This window comes from Lobosporangium transversale (assembly GCF_002105155.1).
Source record: "Lobosporangium transversale strain NRRL 3116 chromosome Unknown BCR41scaffold_16, whole genome shotgun sequence".
Classification (NCBI taxonomy): Eukaryota; Fungi; Mortierellomycota; class Mortierellomycetes; order Mortierellales; family Mortierellaceae; genus Lobosporangium; species Lobosporangium transversale.
The window spans coordinates 470,400-487,589 of NW_019028994.1; the positions used below are offsets into that span (position 1 = coordinate 470,400).

At 43.0% G+C, this 17,190-nt stretch overlaps 2 protein-coding genes across 2 annotated transcripts; both read right to left on the reverse strand.

Moving 5' to 3' along the window:
• Window positions 1-131: 131 nt before the first annotated feature.
• On the reverse strand, window positions 132-1,963 carry BCR41DRAFT_335904 (major facilitator superfamily domain-containing protein). The gene is made up of 2 exons (XM_022022010.1): window positions 1,549-1,963; window positions 132-1,332 (listed from the first exon to the last, which is right to left on the reverse strand). Exons 1-2 carry the CDS (start codon window positions 1,837-1,839, stop codon window positions 169-171), a joined length of 1,455 nt encoding a protein of 484 aa, XP_021881928.1. The 5' UTR covers window positions 1,840-1,963; the 3' UTR covers window positions 132-168.
• Window positions 1,964-3,362: 1,399 nt separating this feature from the next.
• On the reverse strand, window positions 3,363-6,074 carry BCR41DRAFT_386159 (biotin-protein ligase). The gene is made up of 2 exons (XM_022027765.1): window positions 4,000-6,074; window positions 3,363-3,858 (listed from the first exon to the last, which is right to left on the reverse strand). The coding sequence occupies exons 1-2, from the start codon at window positions 5,975-5,977 to the stop codon at window positions 3,434-3,436; spliced, it is 2,403 nt and encodes an 800-aa protein (XP_021881929.1). The 5' UTR covers window positions 5,978-6,074; the 3' UTR covers window positions 3,363-3,433.
• Between the last annotated feature and the right edge of the window lie 11,116 nt (window positions 6,075-17,190).

Genomic DNA, 17,190 nt, shown 5'->3' on the forward strand with positions numbered 1-17,190 from the left:
TAGCAACCTAGAAAGGCAAACCAGATGTGCCCAGTGCTCCATCAATTTGAACGAAACTTTTGAAGGAGCTCCTTGATCCACCTTTACCCCTCATGCATTTTTTTCGATCCACATACTCTATAAATTACTTGACTCTTTTTATTTCCTTTTGTTTTGTTTTTTTTTTGTTTACACAGCGTCGACTTTCCTGATATAATGATTATAAAACATCAGGATGCACAGAAACAGAGCTGCACCAAAGTACATGGCTGCATTGTATCCAATCATTCCCTTGTAGCCGCCAGTAGATCCCAACATATTGCCAGCAATAGGAAGAGTAAGTATATTGCCGGGCGTATTCACCAAGAAGATAATTGTCAATCCGGACCCCAAGTTAGCCAGTCCTATGGTATTGGCTATAATCGCTGCCACCAAGATGAAGAATCCACCGGAGAAGAAACCGTACATGATTGAAAACCAAACAAGAGCACTATACGAATATGAGGCCATCCAAAGGAAACAAGACGCTCCAGCTGCCATTAAAATAAACGTAGTCACACGGATGACCCCTAGGCAATCAGCAGCAAAACCAATCGTGATAAGGCCTACCGCATTAGCGGCTGACATTATAGATATCAAATGGCCACCTTGGATATTGGGATCAAGGCCAACAACATCTTTAGTATATGAGGGGATATAAGTGAAAGGAACCATGTATGCGAAGCCGAAGAAGGCAGCACTAATAAGCAGGAATATGAACCCCGGGTCCTTGAGGATTTGAAGGTTGAGTACCTCCTTGGGAACGATAATGCGTGAGCCTGAGAGCTGACGAGGTGCTCGTATCACAATCGAAGCAAATGCTGTACAGACGAAATGAAGGATTGCAAAGATACGAAGGGCCCAGCGGAGTCCGACAGCATTGATCAATGCAGGGATAATGAAGCCGAAGACAAGGCCACCAATACCAGCACCACAGAAGCATATACCCATAGCAAACGATCGATATTTATCATACCACAGAGGAAGGATCGCTGTCACAGCAAGGTTAAGGAGTGAGACACCAATGCCAAACATGGCACCCTGAGTCAGGTATAGATGCCAAAGCTGACTACCCCATGAAGCAAGTAGCAAACCTAATGAGCCGATGATGCTACCTGACCAGAGGACAACCTTGTATCCAAAGCGGTTCATAAGAGGACCAGAGATGATAGTGAAACCAAACTGGAAACCAACAGCCAAGGATCCGACAAGGGAGACATCAGAAGTAGATGCTCCTTGAGCGCCATAGATATCATCATATTGAGACTGGAAGATACCATAGATTGAAACATAGCCGATAGCAACCATAATGGTCTATGATATTTGTGTAATTGTCCAACGATGAGAGAGTGAAAAGAATGAGTTGAGAAGAATTTCCTAACCAACGGTGTTATTCCATTGACAGACTTGCATAAGAACTCTTTTTTAGTTTTTGATTGGAAGAGCGTGATTTTTTTTTTTTTATAACTATTAAGCATTGAAACATCACCCCATAAAAACAAATCAAAGAGAAAAAAACATGTCACTTACCAGGAAACCCCCAAAGACAACAAGGTAGCCTCGAGAACCGGACTCCATTACAGCTCCTTCTTCAAATGTCGACGTTGTATCGACAGATGTAGAACGATTGTGGTAGCCGTGGTCATGGCATGTGGCGCCATAACGCTCATTCTTGTCCAGAATAAAATTATTGGCCTGCATTGCAGACACGTAGGATGGTCGTCTAGATGAAGCCTTGTCCGGCTTTTCCTGAACAAAGCTGATATTGTTGGTTGTAGGCATTTTCTCCTTGGTTGGATGGAGTGGACTGACCCTGGCCATGATGAGAATGCAACAGTGTGGAGGGGAGATCAAGGGATGAGATGTGTAATCAATTCGATCAGGTAATTAGATAGAAAGAAAGGATATATACATTTTTTTTTTTCTTTTTTCTTTTTTCTGTTTCATGACTCCAAAAAAAAAAAAAAAAAAAGTTTCTTGAGGGAAGAAAAGTAAAACGACCTTGTGAACAAGTTACGGATGCTTCAATATCTTTTTTTTTTTTTTTTTTTTTTTTCTTTCTTCAATGGGAACAGCAAACATTTAATAGGTTGAGTTTTATTTATTTATTTATTTATTTATTTAATCCACAAAGGTATATAGTTAAGCTGGTGCTATGAAGGAGGAAGGGAGATGGCTAGTAGACTAGGATTAAGAATCAAGTTTCCAAAGAGTCCAAAACGTGTACCAGTAAAGCAAAATCTCATGAAATCTGTTCAAATGTTTAAACTGGTGAATCGAACCCTGGTCTAAGAACTGGAACCTCATTCAGGGCCACTGAGCAGCCCCTTTAAAGAGACTTCTGGCAATCCCACTGGAGCTTTTATTTTTTTTTTATATTCTATTTTGTTATTTGTTTCCTTGCTGGTTATGTTCATTCTTAATCCCTTTATTGAACCTATTGACTCGTTGAGTCCATTGCTCATTCTTATTTGTAAAATGGATCAGGCAAAACGAAGAGAGTCATCAATTCGATTTTTGATAATTTCAAAACAAGGAAAAGAAACAAGAATATGAAAGATGACTGACGCTCTATTCGTAAATCTCCCAATATTCCTGCAAGTAATACATTAATTTACTGATGTCCATACTAAACAGAGTCGCAGAAGATCACAAAGATGACCACTGCATTCAAAAGAGTACAATAGACGAACCAAGAAGCATCTAGAATGAAGATTTGGATAAGATGAAAAATTTTGACTGGCCTAGTCAATGCTTAAAAGAAAGGCTTATTTTCTAGCCTTTTAAAGTGCAATTGTCGCTTATCATGAGAGGGGATTCTAGTGGTCCTGCTTCTGCTCTGGCGAACAATAGTTGCAGACTTTTTTTTTGTTTTGTTTTTGTTATTGTTATTTTTGTTGGTACTATTGGCTTTAATTCGGTATAGCACTTGTTAAATGGAGTGGTGGAATGAAGGTTGTCATTCAGCTTGATTTCGTGTGGTAAGTAATTTCATTCGAAGAGGTTACATTTTATTTTTGTATCTGATCAGATACCGAACCATTCCCATCCAACTAGGAAAAAAGAAAGAAAGATTAAAGAAATGGATGTGAAATACAGCACTTATCTTTTATTCGCTCATTTTTATCAAGTAAAGAGCTTTGAGGCTTCTGTCAAAGTACGCTTACTGAGGGTGCCGTGCTTGGATATAGAGAGTTGCACAAGGCAAGGAAAGAGGCCGTAAGCGCTATATTCAAGATCTCCGGAGGTCTTTAGTGACTGAGATGATGGATTTTTTTTTTTTTTTTTTTTTTTTTTTTTCACGGAAGCAGGCACTGCATTTCTAGGTTGAATGTCTATTATTGCTCTTTTATTATATAGTATTGCTGTCATTATTGATATAGGTCTAAATAATCCATGTCTTTTTTCTCTTTCTTTATGATTTCTGTGAGATGAGTCCTTTGAGCATGTCAAAACTATTGCCATCCGGTTGAAGATGATATTCCTTCTCTCCCGGGATATCCCTCCCTTGATCATCCACCTTCACTGTCCTCAAGAGTCCAAAATCCAAAGTGATGCCCTTGATCCGTACCCGCTTATGAGGACTCAATGTCGTCAACGTCACAATCGCATCCGAATGTAACCATCGCTTGTAATACATCTCTTCAAACTGTTGGAACCCTCCTTGTCCATTCCTTCCTAAAAACTGTTTGTAGAGTTGTTCAAATTTGACCAACACCTGTGCTAACACTGTTTCTTGTGAAAGGAGTGCCAGATCCTTGCCTGTGATCTTATTGTGGTATCGAATGAGATGATTGATGGACGTCGTTGGGTTCGGATTCGTAGTATTAACCCCACATCCTTACCACAATCAGAGATTTGGTATAAAGCAAAGGAAAAAAAATGTCAGCTAGAGTTGCTTGACTTTGATCTTACTCATCTGTTTTTCAATGAGGTATCCATAAGGATTTTTTCTTCTGCTTCTTCTTTTTGACCCCTTACCAATGACAAGTAGGAATTCAGAGCCATTAAAGTTTGAATTAACAAGAATACCACCGATCTTGATCATTTTAGGTCTTCCTCCTCCGGTTGCTGCAAAAGATTGGGAGTAGATCTGGGAGGGGTGCTCCAACGGTGCTTCAGCATAAATATCGTTAGGCCATTTTAGCCTTAGTGGTAGATCCTCGTATCCTGGCATCGAGCATACCCCCTCCACCACAGCTAATGCCATCAGATATTGTATAAATACAGCCGATGCATTTTGACCAGCTTGAACAGGATGTCGTAGAGTCAGAGAGAATTGTAAACATCCAGGTGGAGATATCCATGAATTTCGTCCGCGTCCCCGTCCTGACACTTGGATTGTTGCATTGCATACAAACCCATCTGGAAGTTCTTGACAGAGGGAAAAGTTCTTGTCAAGCATCGTCTGTGTTGATGTAACCACTTGGCCGTACATTAGACTGTTCCCAAACGTGTATTCATTGTCTCTGCTGCTGAATGGGCTTCTCTGTGAATAATGACCCATTTGTGTCTCAGTCTCATTGATCTGTTGCCGAACCTGTCGCAAGTGCCTAAAATAGCGACCCATGTCGAATTCTGGCGTCAAAGCTGTAGGGGGTGGTTCATCAGGACAGAGAACAATGTTCTTTGTGATCTTTTCCTCTGCTTCGCCTTCTTCCGTCTCAATAGTAGTCAGGGTATGCACTGGGACTGGATGGTGGGGCGATGGTACCAATTGAAATGTATCATTGGCCTCCTGGATCTGACCTTCTGCATTAGCAAGTCTGGAGAGTATCCTTGAAAGCTCTGCAGTGTAGGACGGGTCTATCGAAGTAAGGTAAAGTGATGTGATAGCAGGGACACCACTCTGGCACATCCCAGATGGTAGTGCTGACCCATTCGGTGCTGATGTTACTGTCGTTATGTTTGTTGGCTCTGGCTGAGACACTTTTAGTCCCATCTTGGCCAAAACACTCCTCAGAAAGATCCGCCGTTCATGCTCTCTTTCCATGAGCCGTGTTACTACATTAGGCTGAGGCCCATAATCTGGGTTCCGAGGATCTAGGCGAGAAGCGTCATATTCAGGGTGAACTCCTGTCAAGACAGCCAAACCCTGACCAACTTGACATGCTACCATAGCAGCCTTGGGTGTTGTGGAATGATGATCGATCTGTCCCTGCTCACTTTGGTACCACGCTAGGATCTGCGTTCCTGGACATTTGTCTGCATCCACAAAATAACCTCCTCCGTTGAAGTACACCTTGACCTCTTCAAACCCAAGCTGGTCCTGAGCAAACACTTCCTTGTTGAGCCAAATGCTGACTGCATTGGCTCCCTTTTCAGATTCATAGACGAATCCTGGATAAACTGCGCCCCTACATTCCCCAGGGAAGAATTTTAGTTCCCTAGCTCCTTCAACATGTAAAGGTGAACCCGACTCGAATGTGATACGATCAGCTCCATAGTAAGCGCCTGCACAGATCCCAAAAAACCTTCCGCCTGAATGAACATAATTCCGAATCCTCTTGTTGATAGGTCCACTAAGATCTCGGACAAAGGGAAGATCTCGCCCTCCGGGGATGACTAATAACGAAGTGGATTCTTCCCAAGGTTCAGTCTCCAGTCCCTGAGCATCGATCTTCATGACATCGTAGTGCTGTCCGACGAGATAGCGTAGATTGTGGACAGTATGGGTGAGAGAGGTTCTTGAGACTCCATCACCAGAGTAAACGAGGATGTTCATGGGACTGAAGGGAACGTGGGTTGAGAAGTCAAAGATGGGCCGTTGTTGCTGTGGTTGTAGTGATGATGACCAAGAAGAGGAAAAAGGCGATGTTGAAGGTGATGTAAAGTGAAGTGGAGAGAAACAGACCAAGGGAGATGGGCCACTGAGTAGAGATGGTGATGAATATGAACGCAGGTGAGAAGGAAGGAATGAGCGAATGAGGGTCGTAGAAATGATCTTGTTCGAGTTCATGAAGTCAGGTCCAAGTCCAAGTTCGAGTCAAGCCAAGTCAAGTTCAAGTCAAGTTCAAGTCTGCAGTTTATTTAGTTTCCCACGAGGTTCATGGATTTTACTCCGAATAATTAGACCTCCATCTCTGATCAACAAAGCCATTCATCTCTTTTTTTTATTTTTTTTTATTTTTATTTTTATTTTTATTTTTATTTTTTGATTGCAAAGAGGGTGTGCAGCAAATCTACGATTAAAGGAATCAAATAAATAATGTCATTGAGAGAGGAAGAATGGATGATTGACCACTAGAATAATGTACACTTGTCTTTTTGCACCAGAAGAAAATGATACGACTGAGACAACTAAGGATTGTTCTACAATTACAATTCCTACACACAAAGTAGATGGGATGAACTTGAGAGGGACTGCAATGATACATGCGCACGCATGAATGCTCTTATGAATCACTCGATTAAAAAACCCCTCCGAATTTTAAGAAATGGTTACTTGAACTAACATGACCGAAAGGAATTTGATTCAGTGCAGGCCCAAAAATGCAACTGTGTAACACAGGGTGGTAAAGAAGGGAAAGAGACGTGTCTAGACCCTGGCAAGGTTGAAAACTCCAGCTTAAAAGAAGACTTGCATGCAGCCTTTATTGTTATTCATTCTTCATTCTTTCTTTCACCCTTCACATCGTAATTCTATTGCACTTCAAGTCCATTTCTTTGGATCATTCCTGTAAGTCGTCGCCTGCAAACACGCTTGGAACCCACAAAAATTACTATCTCCACCCACTAACCCTTTAAACCCATCCTTCTTTAGCAGACCTACGTAGAATTCAATTCAAAGATAAAAGGAAAGCATCAATCCATGTTCGGCTTGACGAAACCCCCATCACGAAGTGCACTTTCGCCAATACAGGCTCTGAGACTCTTCGATTTCTATATGAAGGGTACTCGCACCCTAGACGACGATAACGACATAGTGCTGGAGCTATGTCTTGATGCTGACTCTGTGCTATCTCGAATTCAGCGGCCTGCGCGAAAGTCCATTGTCCCAATCTCCTCAGGCTCTTCAACTTCGAATGGAGATATGACATTGCACCAAAGTATTGCCTCAGCCTACTATGATCTTGCTCGCTTATTTGAAAATCTTGGTCACTTAGATGATGCTCAAAGACGTGACAAGAAAGCTGAGAAATGGGGATACATCCAAAGAAATAACAACAATAACAACAATAGCAACAATACCAAACAAAAAGGCAACGTTACCAGTAGCGCCAAGTCGAATACAATGGTTAAAGCGATACCAGCACATACTACTGCAACGATTGCAAAGGACATATTCAATCACAATGAACTCCCAATTGTCATTAAGCATGCCTTACCAGAATCTGGGACTCACCTGAATGATATCCGTCAGCTTGTATATTGTCTTCGTTTACTCTCTACCGCTTCCATCCCAACAAATGGTCTTAATGATCATGAGAAGGAGTGGCGCAAAGCCATATCGAACGATCAAGATGAGTGTGAGCGATTACGTAAACTGGTATCGGATGTGATTGAAATGTTCATCAGGGAGGATGTCAAGAATGAGGCAGCTGTCGCTGAGGCGGTGAGTCTGGCTCCTATTCTCGACCAGTCTCAGTTCAGGACTTTGCTCATGACATTGGTCAATGGAATCAGTCGGAATATCATACTGGAGACTCATTTGCTAGGAGGGTTGGCTCAATTGATACAGCGTGCTCCCCTTGGATATCTCGAGTCGGGTGACCTCGTCTCAATCCTCAGCTCTCTCAGCTTCCGCTTACAAGGTACACATACTCAATCTGGAGACCATCTCTATCGCCTCTCAGCTACAGTCTCACATGTGCTTGATGCTATGGTCAACAATCAAGTCAAGGATCTGAAGCGAGAACAACTCCATGAACCACTTGTAGCATACCTTAAGGAACTGAAAGATAGCTCAAATCCACAGCTAGTCTATCAAGCTGCTTATGCCTTCCAAGCCTTGCAATATATCCCAGATGATGAAACAGCAATGCAAGCCATGCTTCGACGGACATCAGCAGTACTCCAAGGAGTGTTTGGAATAGTGGGTGCGGTCAAAGACGTGGATCTGAATGCTTTCATGGATGAGATAAGCAACATCCAGAAAGAACTTCCTTCTGCGACAAATCTCATTGACATGAGCCTGCGAGTATACAAGGGTACAACCTCACTATATGAGAGCGGAGCAATGTTCAAACAGTGTATGGAAGAAGGACTCAACTTCAGTCACAAGTCAGCATGGTATCCAGCACTTCTTGCAGCCGATGCACTACTCCAGACAGGCGAATTCATCAAGTTCAAGGCTCTTGTGTGTGGAGTATCCTGTCGAAATGATGCAGCATTCCAATGGGGTCTATGTCAGAGACTGGGACAGATTGCAGCAGATACACAATGGACCATGGATACTCGACAAGATGCCATCACATTCCTAGGAGAGATCTACAAGAATGAACATGAGTGGAACGATCATACACATGTCAAGCAATGGATCATAAACATCCTTAGAAGGATATCCTCAATATCATCGGATGTCCTACAAGGTGTGTGCCTCTTTCTTTATTTGCAAACATGTTTGATGATGATGTTGGTAGCATTCAGCATATGGTGGTTAATTCTTTTATTCCACACATTTTCTTTTCCGCTTTGCTTTCAGTCGTAGATGCTCTCCTGGATGATCTCAAATCATGTGGGGACATCAAGAAGCAAGAGCTGTGCAGGATATACCTCCAAGAGCCAATGATCCAGCATCCCCTCATTACCACACTCCCTCCACCTACATTGTCACATCTGCTTGATCGTGTACAAAAAAGATCAGGTGTCGAGGATGGTCTGCGCCAACTAAAGAGAAAACGAATGAGAGCTGAAAATAACCAAGGGTTCTACATCCCACAATATGCTAAAGCAAGTCCTCAAGCGAACGATGACGAGTTGTTCTTGCTGATGGACAAGGTAAAAGAGTTTTTGGATAGTGACAAGAGAGTATTGCTCATTCAAGGAGATTCAGGAGCAGGCAAGTCGACATTCAACCGCACTCTGGAGCGCACACTCTGGGATACATACCAAAAGAAACATAGTGAAATACCACTGTTTATCAATCTCCCAGCTATCGACAAGCCAGAGAAGGACCTGGTCGCAAAGCAGTTGCGAGACTATGGCTTTACAGATCTACAGATCAAAGAACTGAAGATGAATCGGTCATTCACCCTGATATGCGATGGATATGACGAGAGTATGCAGACCAATAACCTGTATGTAGCCAACCGGTTGAACCAGCCTGGAGAGTGGAGGGTCCAGATGGTGATCAGCTGTCGTAGTGAGTATCTTGGATTGGACTATCGAGATCGGTTCCAGCCTATGAGCCGTAATTACCAAGTAGATGTTGTATTGTTTCAAGAAGCTGTGATTGTGCCATTCTCTGAGGCTCAGATCGACGATTATATCGAACAATATGTCGATACCATAGACCCAATGTGGCAAGTGAAGGACTACCAACGAGCACTCCAGATGGTCCCTAGCCTACAGGATCTTGTAAAGAACCCATTCATGCTATCGATGTCCCTACAAGTGCTACCACGGATGGTAGATCCATATCAAGACATCTCCAACGCCAAGATCAAGCGTGTCATACTGTATGACCAGTTCGTTGAGCAGTGGCTCGAACGAGGCAAGAAGCGACTATACGAGACACTAAGGGCAGAAGACAGAAGGATGTTCCACAAACTATTGGATGGAGGGTTTGCACAGCATGGGATCAAGTATCTTACAGAGCTAGCTGTAGCGATCTATAAGCATCAAGATGGCAATCCAGTGGTGGAGTACTCACCATACAATGACAAGGGTACATGGAAAGAAAGACACTTTGACAAAGAAGAAGGAAGGGACCTACTACGCGAGGCATCACCTCTGAACCGTACAGGCAGTCAGCATCGGTTTATCCATCGATCTATTCTGGAGTACAGTCTTGTACGAGCGATCTTTGAGCCGCAGCTAGTAACGAATACTTCCGTAAAGGATGAGGAAACTAAGGTGGCAACTTCAACTTCTCGTCGACAGAGTATCAGTTCAGTGTTTAGCTTTGAAGGCATAGACATCAAGGAAGATGAACAAGGAATCGATGCAATCAAAGTTGATGAGATGTCGCCTTTAGTATGGAGGAGCTTTGTGGATGAACCATCTATCCTTCAGTTCCTAGAGGATCGCGTTCAACTTGAGGGAGTGTTCAGACAGCAGCTGCACATGTATGTGGAGCTCTCGAAGAGCGATAGCAAATGGCGAATAGCAGCAGCCAATGCGATGACAATCTTGGTACGAGCAGGCGAGTCATTCAACGAAGCAGACTTGCGAGGTATCCAGGTACCAAGAGCAGATCTCAGCCACGGTCTTTTTGAATATGCTCAGCTTCAAGGAGCAGATCTCAGGAAGGCCAACTTACGGAGCTGTTGGCTTCGTGGAGCAGACCTAAGTGGAGCAAAGATGGCAGGAGTACAGTTTGGAGAATGGCCGCATCTTAAAGTCAATGGCGAGACATCAAGAGGGTCATATTCACCTGATGGAAAGACACTATCTGCAGCTATCAGAGATGAATCACGCAGATGTTTGATTACAGTGTATGATACATCAACATGGGAGGAGCTTTGGACTCTAGAGGAGGATGAGCTCTGCGAATATTTTATATACTCACCTGACAGCCGATATATCGCCTCCTGGGGTCATTATGGTGATATTGTTTTGGTTTGGGATACGACGTCAGGGGTATTGATTCACAAGCTGATAGACCATGGACAGGAAATTAGATGTGTAGTATACTCGCCAAGCGGAGATCATCTTGCTTCAGCAGGTCAAGATGGGCCAGTGCGAGTGTGGGACACCCAGTCAGGTGTACTCATACACAAATTAGAGGGCCATACCGATGTTGTGTCGAGTTTGGCATATTCACCCGATGGGAAGCAAGTTGCAGCTGGTAGCTGGAATGGGACATTACGAGTGTGGGATGCGGCATCAAGACAGCAAGTGGTACTACTATTGGAGAGTCATGAGTCTGCCGCTTGGAAAATTGTGTATTCATCTAAATTTGTGTATTCACCTAATGGCCAGGAAATTGTATCTTGCTGTTCCGGTGGTTGTTCCCTGCATGTGTGGGATGTTGCATCTGGTCAAAAAACAATGGTCTTGACACATGATGGGTTTGTGGAAGGCATTCAGTATTCACCTAAAGGGAGATTCACTATTTCATTCAGCGAGCGGAAAGTATATCAGTGGGATATGCAAATAGGAAAAGTCATCCATATCTTTGAAGGGTCTTCTCATGGTATCACTGACCTAAAGTACTCGCCAAATGGAAAACAAATAGCCGCTTGCAGTGAAGACCACACAGTACGGGTTTGGGATGCAAGGTCAGGACAACTCATGAATATCTTTTATGGCCGCGCTGCGGTACATTGCGTGGCATACTCACCAAACAGCGATCAGATTGCATCCTTTAGCGAATATGATACAATATGCCTGTGGGATGCACGCTCACAGCAATCTAGTCATGACTCATATGGTAATTTGGGGCCGATCCATGGCATTAGAGTCTCACCGGATGGAAAGCAGATAGCTTCACGCAGTGATGATGGGACAGTGCGTATGTGGGATGCATGGACAGGACAGTCCATTCATGTTTTACAGAGAGACGATGGAGATACTTCCGATATCATATATTCACCTGATGGTCTGTTGCTTGCTTCTCGCCGTCATCTTTCCTCGTGGGTCTACCTTTGGGATACTCGAACAGGTCAAGTCGTCCATTATTTGGAACTCCAAGGCGAACAAGCCGAAGAGGCCTGCGGGGACTTTGCCTTCTCACCCATTGGGCACCAAATTGCCTGTGTTCATAAATCTGGAGATGTAACCATATGGGATACACAAACAGGAGAGCTCTCCCATACTCAGCAGAGCAACGATGGATATTTTAGAGGTGTGGTATTCTCGCCTGATGGCCGCCAGATTGCTTTGTATAAATCAGGAGGCGTTCTCATGATCTTGTCGATTGAATCGTGGAGCCTTCAGTATGAAGTAAAATTTGAAGGATCTATCTCTTGTATCAAATACTCGTCCGACAGTCGTAAGATCGTGATCTACGACGGACTTATGGAACACCTGCAAGTACTGAACGCAGAAACAGGTGAACACTGTTACATAGCGCAGGGTGGGAGCTGTGTAGTATTTTCACCATGTTGTCAAGAGATGGCTTATATTTTATGGGAAGAAACAGGTAAAATCATAGTGATTGATTCGGAATCGGGAGCAGAACTGCATACGCTTGAAGGACATACCAAATGGATAAAGGAGGTATCTTACTCGCCTGACGGGAAGTATATTGCCTCACGTAGTTATGACAAGACAGTGCGAGTATGGGATCTAGAGACAGGTCATTGTTCAGTTGAAATCCTACTTGAAGGTGAAGATTTTGAGACGCTTGTATGGAATACCTTTGAAGATGACTACTTTCTGATCTCAGGATGTGAAGATGGTACTATTCGGATGTGGCAGATTGTGCAGGAGAACGATCAATATAAGTATCGCCTGAAATGGAGCACCAAGCAAATAATCCTCAATGCTCACAACATGTGTATTCAAGATGTGGTTGGATTGAGTGAAGTCAACAGTAAGCTCCTGGTGCAACGAGGAGCTATAGGCGAGCAATCTCACTCATTGGTCATACACAAGGCATCTCAGCATATTGTAGCTACACCAATGGCATCCAGGTTCAAGACTTCTCCCAGTCAAGTAAATTGTCATCAAGGCCCAATAAAGACAGCTGCAGAGACAGTTGCTTTGAAAGAACGAATGCCGTTAACTTCAGCAACAGTGCCAAGTAGGTTGATCAAAGACTACCACTTCAAATACAGTATGTGCAGTGAATGTGGTTTTGCACATGTCATTTCATGTAGACCTCGCAACTGAGTAGATCAATAAGGACAGCATGAATACTATTGTGGATAAAGGACAAAATAAAGGAATGCCTGTGTCTTTTTTTTGAATAAGAAGAAAATAGTCAATTCGTATTGACTGGCGATTATTATTATTATTATTATTATTATTTTTTTTATTTTTTTTTTTTTTTTTCATACGAATAATTTTATGCAAATCAGGCTTGGCTTGATAGAGTATGTGTGTTTTGTCTATAATTGAGAAGCGCTCAGTATTCTCGCATGTGTTCATATACTAGATTGCGGATGGGATCAATGGTGCTGCGGTACTGCAACCTTGAGGGATAGACCAAGTATGCCTGCATTACACTAAACCGCTTAAAGTCCTGAAGGGACTCGGATCCAGCCTAGCTGGCTTTACAGAGATACCTCAAGGCTTGGTCAAAGCCTCGTTTCCCAAAGATAAATACAGATCATTTACAAATAAAGTAAGAAAAGCTTGATAAAGAAGGTTGTATAAGAACATGAATCTGGATCGATGCTGATTCTTCAACCAAATCACTGAAGCTGTCGAAGGTAGGTCGATATTATTTCAATTAATGACCCTACGTTTAGGACACAACAGGGAAATGATTTTGAATAACACAGATTTCAAAAATTTAAAAAAGTAAAAAAAAAAAAAAAAGTAATTGTTGTTACATCGTGAGGAGCCAGGGTCTCAGGGTTCAAGTCTGGGTTCGCCACATCAGTAAAGGACGAGCCAGGAGAATGGGCCTCCATTTCCTTTAGTGGGGCTACAGGCTCAATGGTAGTAAACAACCAAGGAGTTGCTGACTTGGTAGGTCTTTGGGGTATCGTAGTAGTTGCTGTTGTGCTAGCGGTTGTAGTGGTAGTAGCTGTAGTTGTAGTTGTTGGTTGTTGGGGCTGAATCGACAGTTGTCACAGACCCTAGTAGGGACCGCAATAGAAGATGAGGGAGAAGTCTCCGTGTTGGCGATCAAGCAGCCAAGATGTCAGCACATGCATTTTTTTTTTCTCGAATGGGGTGTTTTGATTGGCTGAGCTCTAATCTTGTATGCGTTAATATTTCCAGGTACAACTTGAACCGTGAATCAAAAAAATAAGATTCGATGTCAAGGGGAGTTGTTGATATGCAAGAGTAAGGTGTGTTGGATAAGTTAGTTGAGGAAGGAGAATATTTTAGTAATAAACATTAATAAGCGGCCATTAAACACATTTGGACTTGTATACACAAAGGAGTGAAAATTATACCCGGCTGACGAGCTTTTTCTTTTTTTTTTTTTTTTTTTTTTTTTCCGCTGTCCTCAAGCCAAAGGCGTCGCAAGGGATACTGTCGTAGTTGTTGCCATATGTCTAAGTATTGTTGTGGTCGCCGCCACTGTTGCTTCATTAGTAAGTGAGGAAGTGGGTCAACAACAGTAGTAGCTGTTATCATATAGGCCACCAACAGTATATATTACGATTACTACGCGTTTTGGCTCCATTTTGAGTGATAATAAGGATGGAAAAGAAGGGAAGAAGAGCAAGGGAGCCAAGTCCGACTTTAACTTTGTTGGCCCAAGCTCCCTCTCTTTCCATATACGAAATGTTGATCTGAAAGACATAAAAAAAAGCGTCAGCAATGTGGACATTTTCTTCTTCGTCCCCTTGCTATAAGCTGTTTCTTTTCTACTTCATGTGTGTATTTGAGGCTGCAATAAAACTTTCGGAATCATTTTCATCATTTCCATCTGTGTAGCACTGCGTGTATGTATGTTTTCAACCTGCTCCACTTCGCATGAAGTATGGCTTTGAAACCTCTTTTTTATTTTTTATCTTTCTTTTGCTCTTTTGTTCTTTTGTTCTTGAACAGTTTGTTTTTTTGCTTTTAGAAAGTTAAAGCCCTGTTTTATGCTTGGTTGGCTTTATTGCGAAAAAAAAATAAAAAAAATAAAAAAAGAGTCTTAGGCCGAGCTGATAGGAAGCAAGTTTGTTCATAGGATCTACTACAACGACAAGTAGAAGGACTGCGAATAACTTTTATTCTTCTTTTGGGCCTCAACGTACGTCGTTTAGGGCAATTGTTGTGTGGCTGAGTAGATGGCAAAAGCGTATGAAGACTTGTTGGAGTTGAACCCCTCAACCTTAAATGTATTCTTTCTTTCCATCTTTTTTTCTTCGCCACTCATCTCACGTCACACAATCCCATTGCTTTTTTGATTCTTCTTTTCTTCCCAGACCTCGAGATCCAATCCTTGATTCATACATGTAAGCAGCGGACATCTATGTACAGTAGGGATAATGAAAATAACATTGTCCGCCCATAATTATCGCTAATAATAAGTACTTTTAAATAATAATCCTTCTTTCTTCTCTGAATTGAATAGATCACAACCCAAAAAATAGAAAAAGGAAGGCAATAAGCCATGATTGGCATGACAAAATCTCCATCACGAGGTGCACTCTTGCCAGCACAGGCTCTGAGACTCTTCAAGTTCTATATGGAGGGAGCTCGCACCATGGATGATGACAACAGCATATTGATGGAGTTATGTCTCGATGCTGACTCTGCGATGACTCGAATTCAACGGCCTGCGAGAAAGGCCCTCGCCTCATTGTCTTCAGCCTCTTCACTCTCTTCAGCTTCGAAGGAAGACATGGCATTGCGCCAAGGTATCGCTTCAGCCTACTATGCCCTTGCTCGCTTGTTTGAACATCTGGGTTACTCAAGTGAAGTGCAGAGATGCGACAGGAAAGCAGAGAAATGGGGATACATCCAAGGAAGCAGCAACAATAACAGCGATGACAGCAATAATCGCAGTGATAGTAGCAATAATATCATTAGCAACGGACAAGAAAGCAGCGGAACAGGTAACAGCAGAGCTGAACCAGCACCAGCACAAACCATTGCAACTATTTCAAAGGACATATTCAACCGCAATGAATCTCTAGCAACCGTCAAGCACAGCTTACCAGAAGCTGATACTCGTCTGAAAGATATCCACCAGCTTGTATACTGTCTTAGTCTGCTTCATGCTCCAATAAATAATCTCAATGACAACGAAAAGAAATGGCGCCAGACCATTTCGGACAATCAGGATGAGTGTGAGCGATTGCGTAAACTGGTATCAGATGTGATTGAAATGTTCATCAGCGATGGGGTCAAGACCGAGGCATCTGTCGCTGAGGTGGTGAGTCTGGCTCCTATTCTCGATCGATCTCAGTTTAGAACGCTGCTCATGGCTTTGGTCAATGGGATCAATCAGAACATCATGCATGAGACCCACTTGCTAGGAGGGTTTACTCAATTGATACAGCATTCCCCCTCCGGATACCTCGAGTCGGATGATCTCGTCTCAATCCTCAGCTCCCTCAGCTCCCGCTTGCAAGGCACACATACTCAATCTACCGAACATCTCTATCGCTTGTCTGCTACAGTCTCACATGTGCTTGATGCTATGGTCAACAGCCAAGTCAAGGGTCTGAAGCGAGAACAACTCCATGAACCACTTGCAGCATACCTCAAAGGCTTGAGAGATAGCACAGATGCACATATAACCTATCAAGCAGCCTATGCCTTCCAAGCCCTACTGTATATTCCAGATGACGAATCAACAATGCAAGCCGTGCTTCGACGGACATTAGCGGTGCTCAGAGGAGTGTTTGGAGTAGTGGGTGCAGTCAAAGATGTGGATCTGAATGCCTTCATGGATGAGATAAGCAAGATCCAGAAAGGGCTTCCTCCTGCAACAGAAGCCATTGACATGAGCCTGCGAGTATACAAGGGTGCAGCCTCACTATACGAGAGCGGAGCAATGTTCAAACAGTGTATGGAAGAAGGACTCAGCTTTAGTCGAAAGTCAGCATGGTACCCAGTACTTCGTGCAGTCGATGCACTACTCCAGACAGGCGAGTTCATCAAGTTCAAGACTCTTGTGTGTGAAGTACCTTGTCGCAATGATGCAGCATTCCAATGGGGACTGTGTCAAAGACTGGGACAGATTGCGTCTGATACAAAGTGGGCCATGGATACTCGACAAGATGCCATCACACTCCTAGGAGAGATCTACAAGAATGACCAAGAGTGGGGTAATCATGCACATATCAAGCAATGGATCATATGTGTCCTTAGAAAGATATCCTCATTACCACCGGATGTTCTACAGGGTATGTACTTCTTCCATCTCTGTACATATGGCTGTTGAAAGTGTTGATAGCATCCTGCATATGGTGATTAATTCATTTATTCCATACACTTCTTATCCAC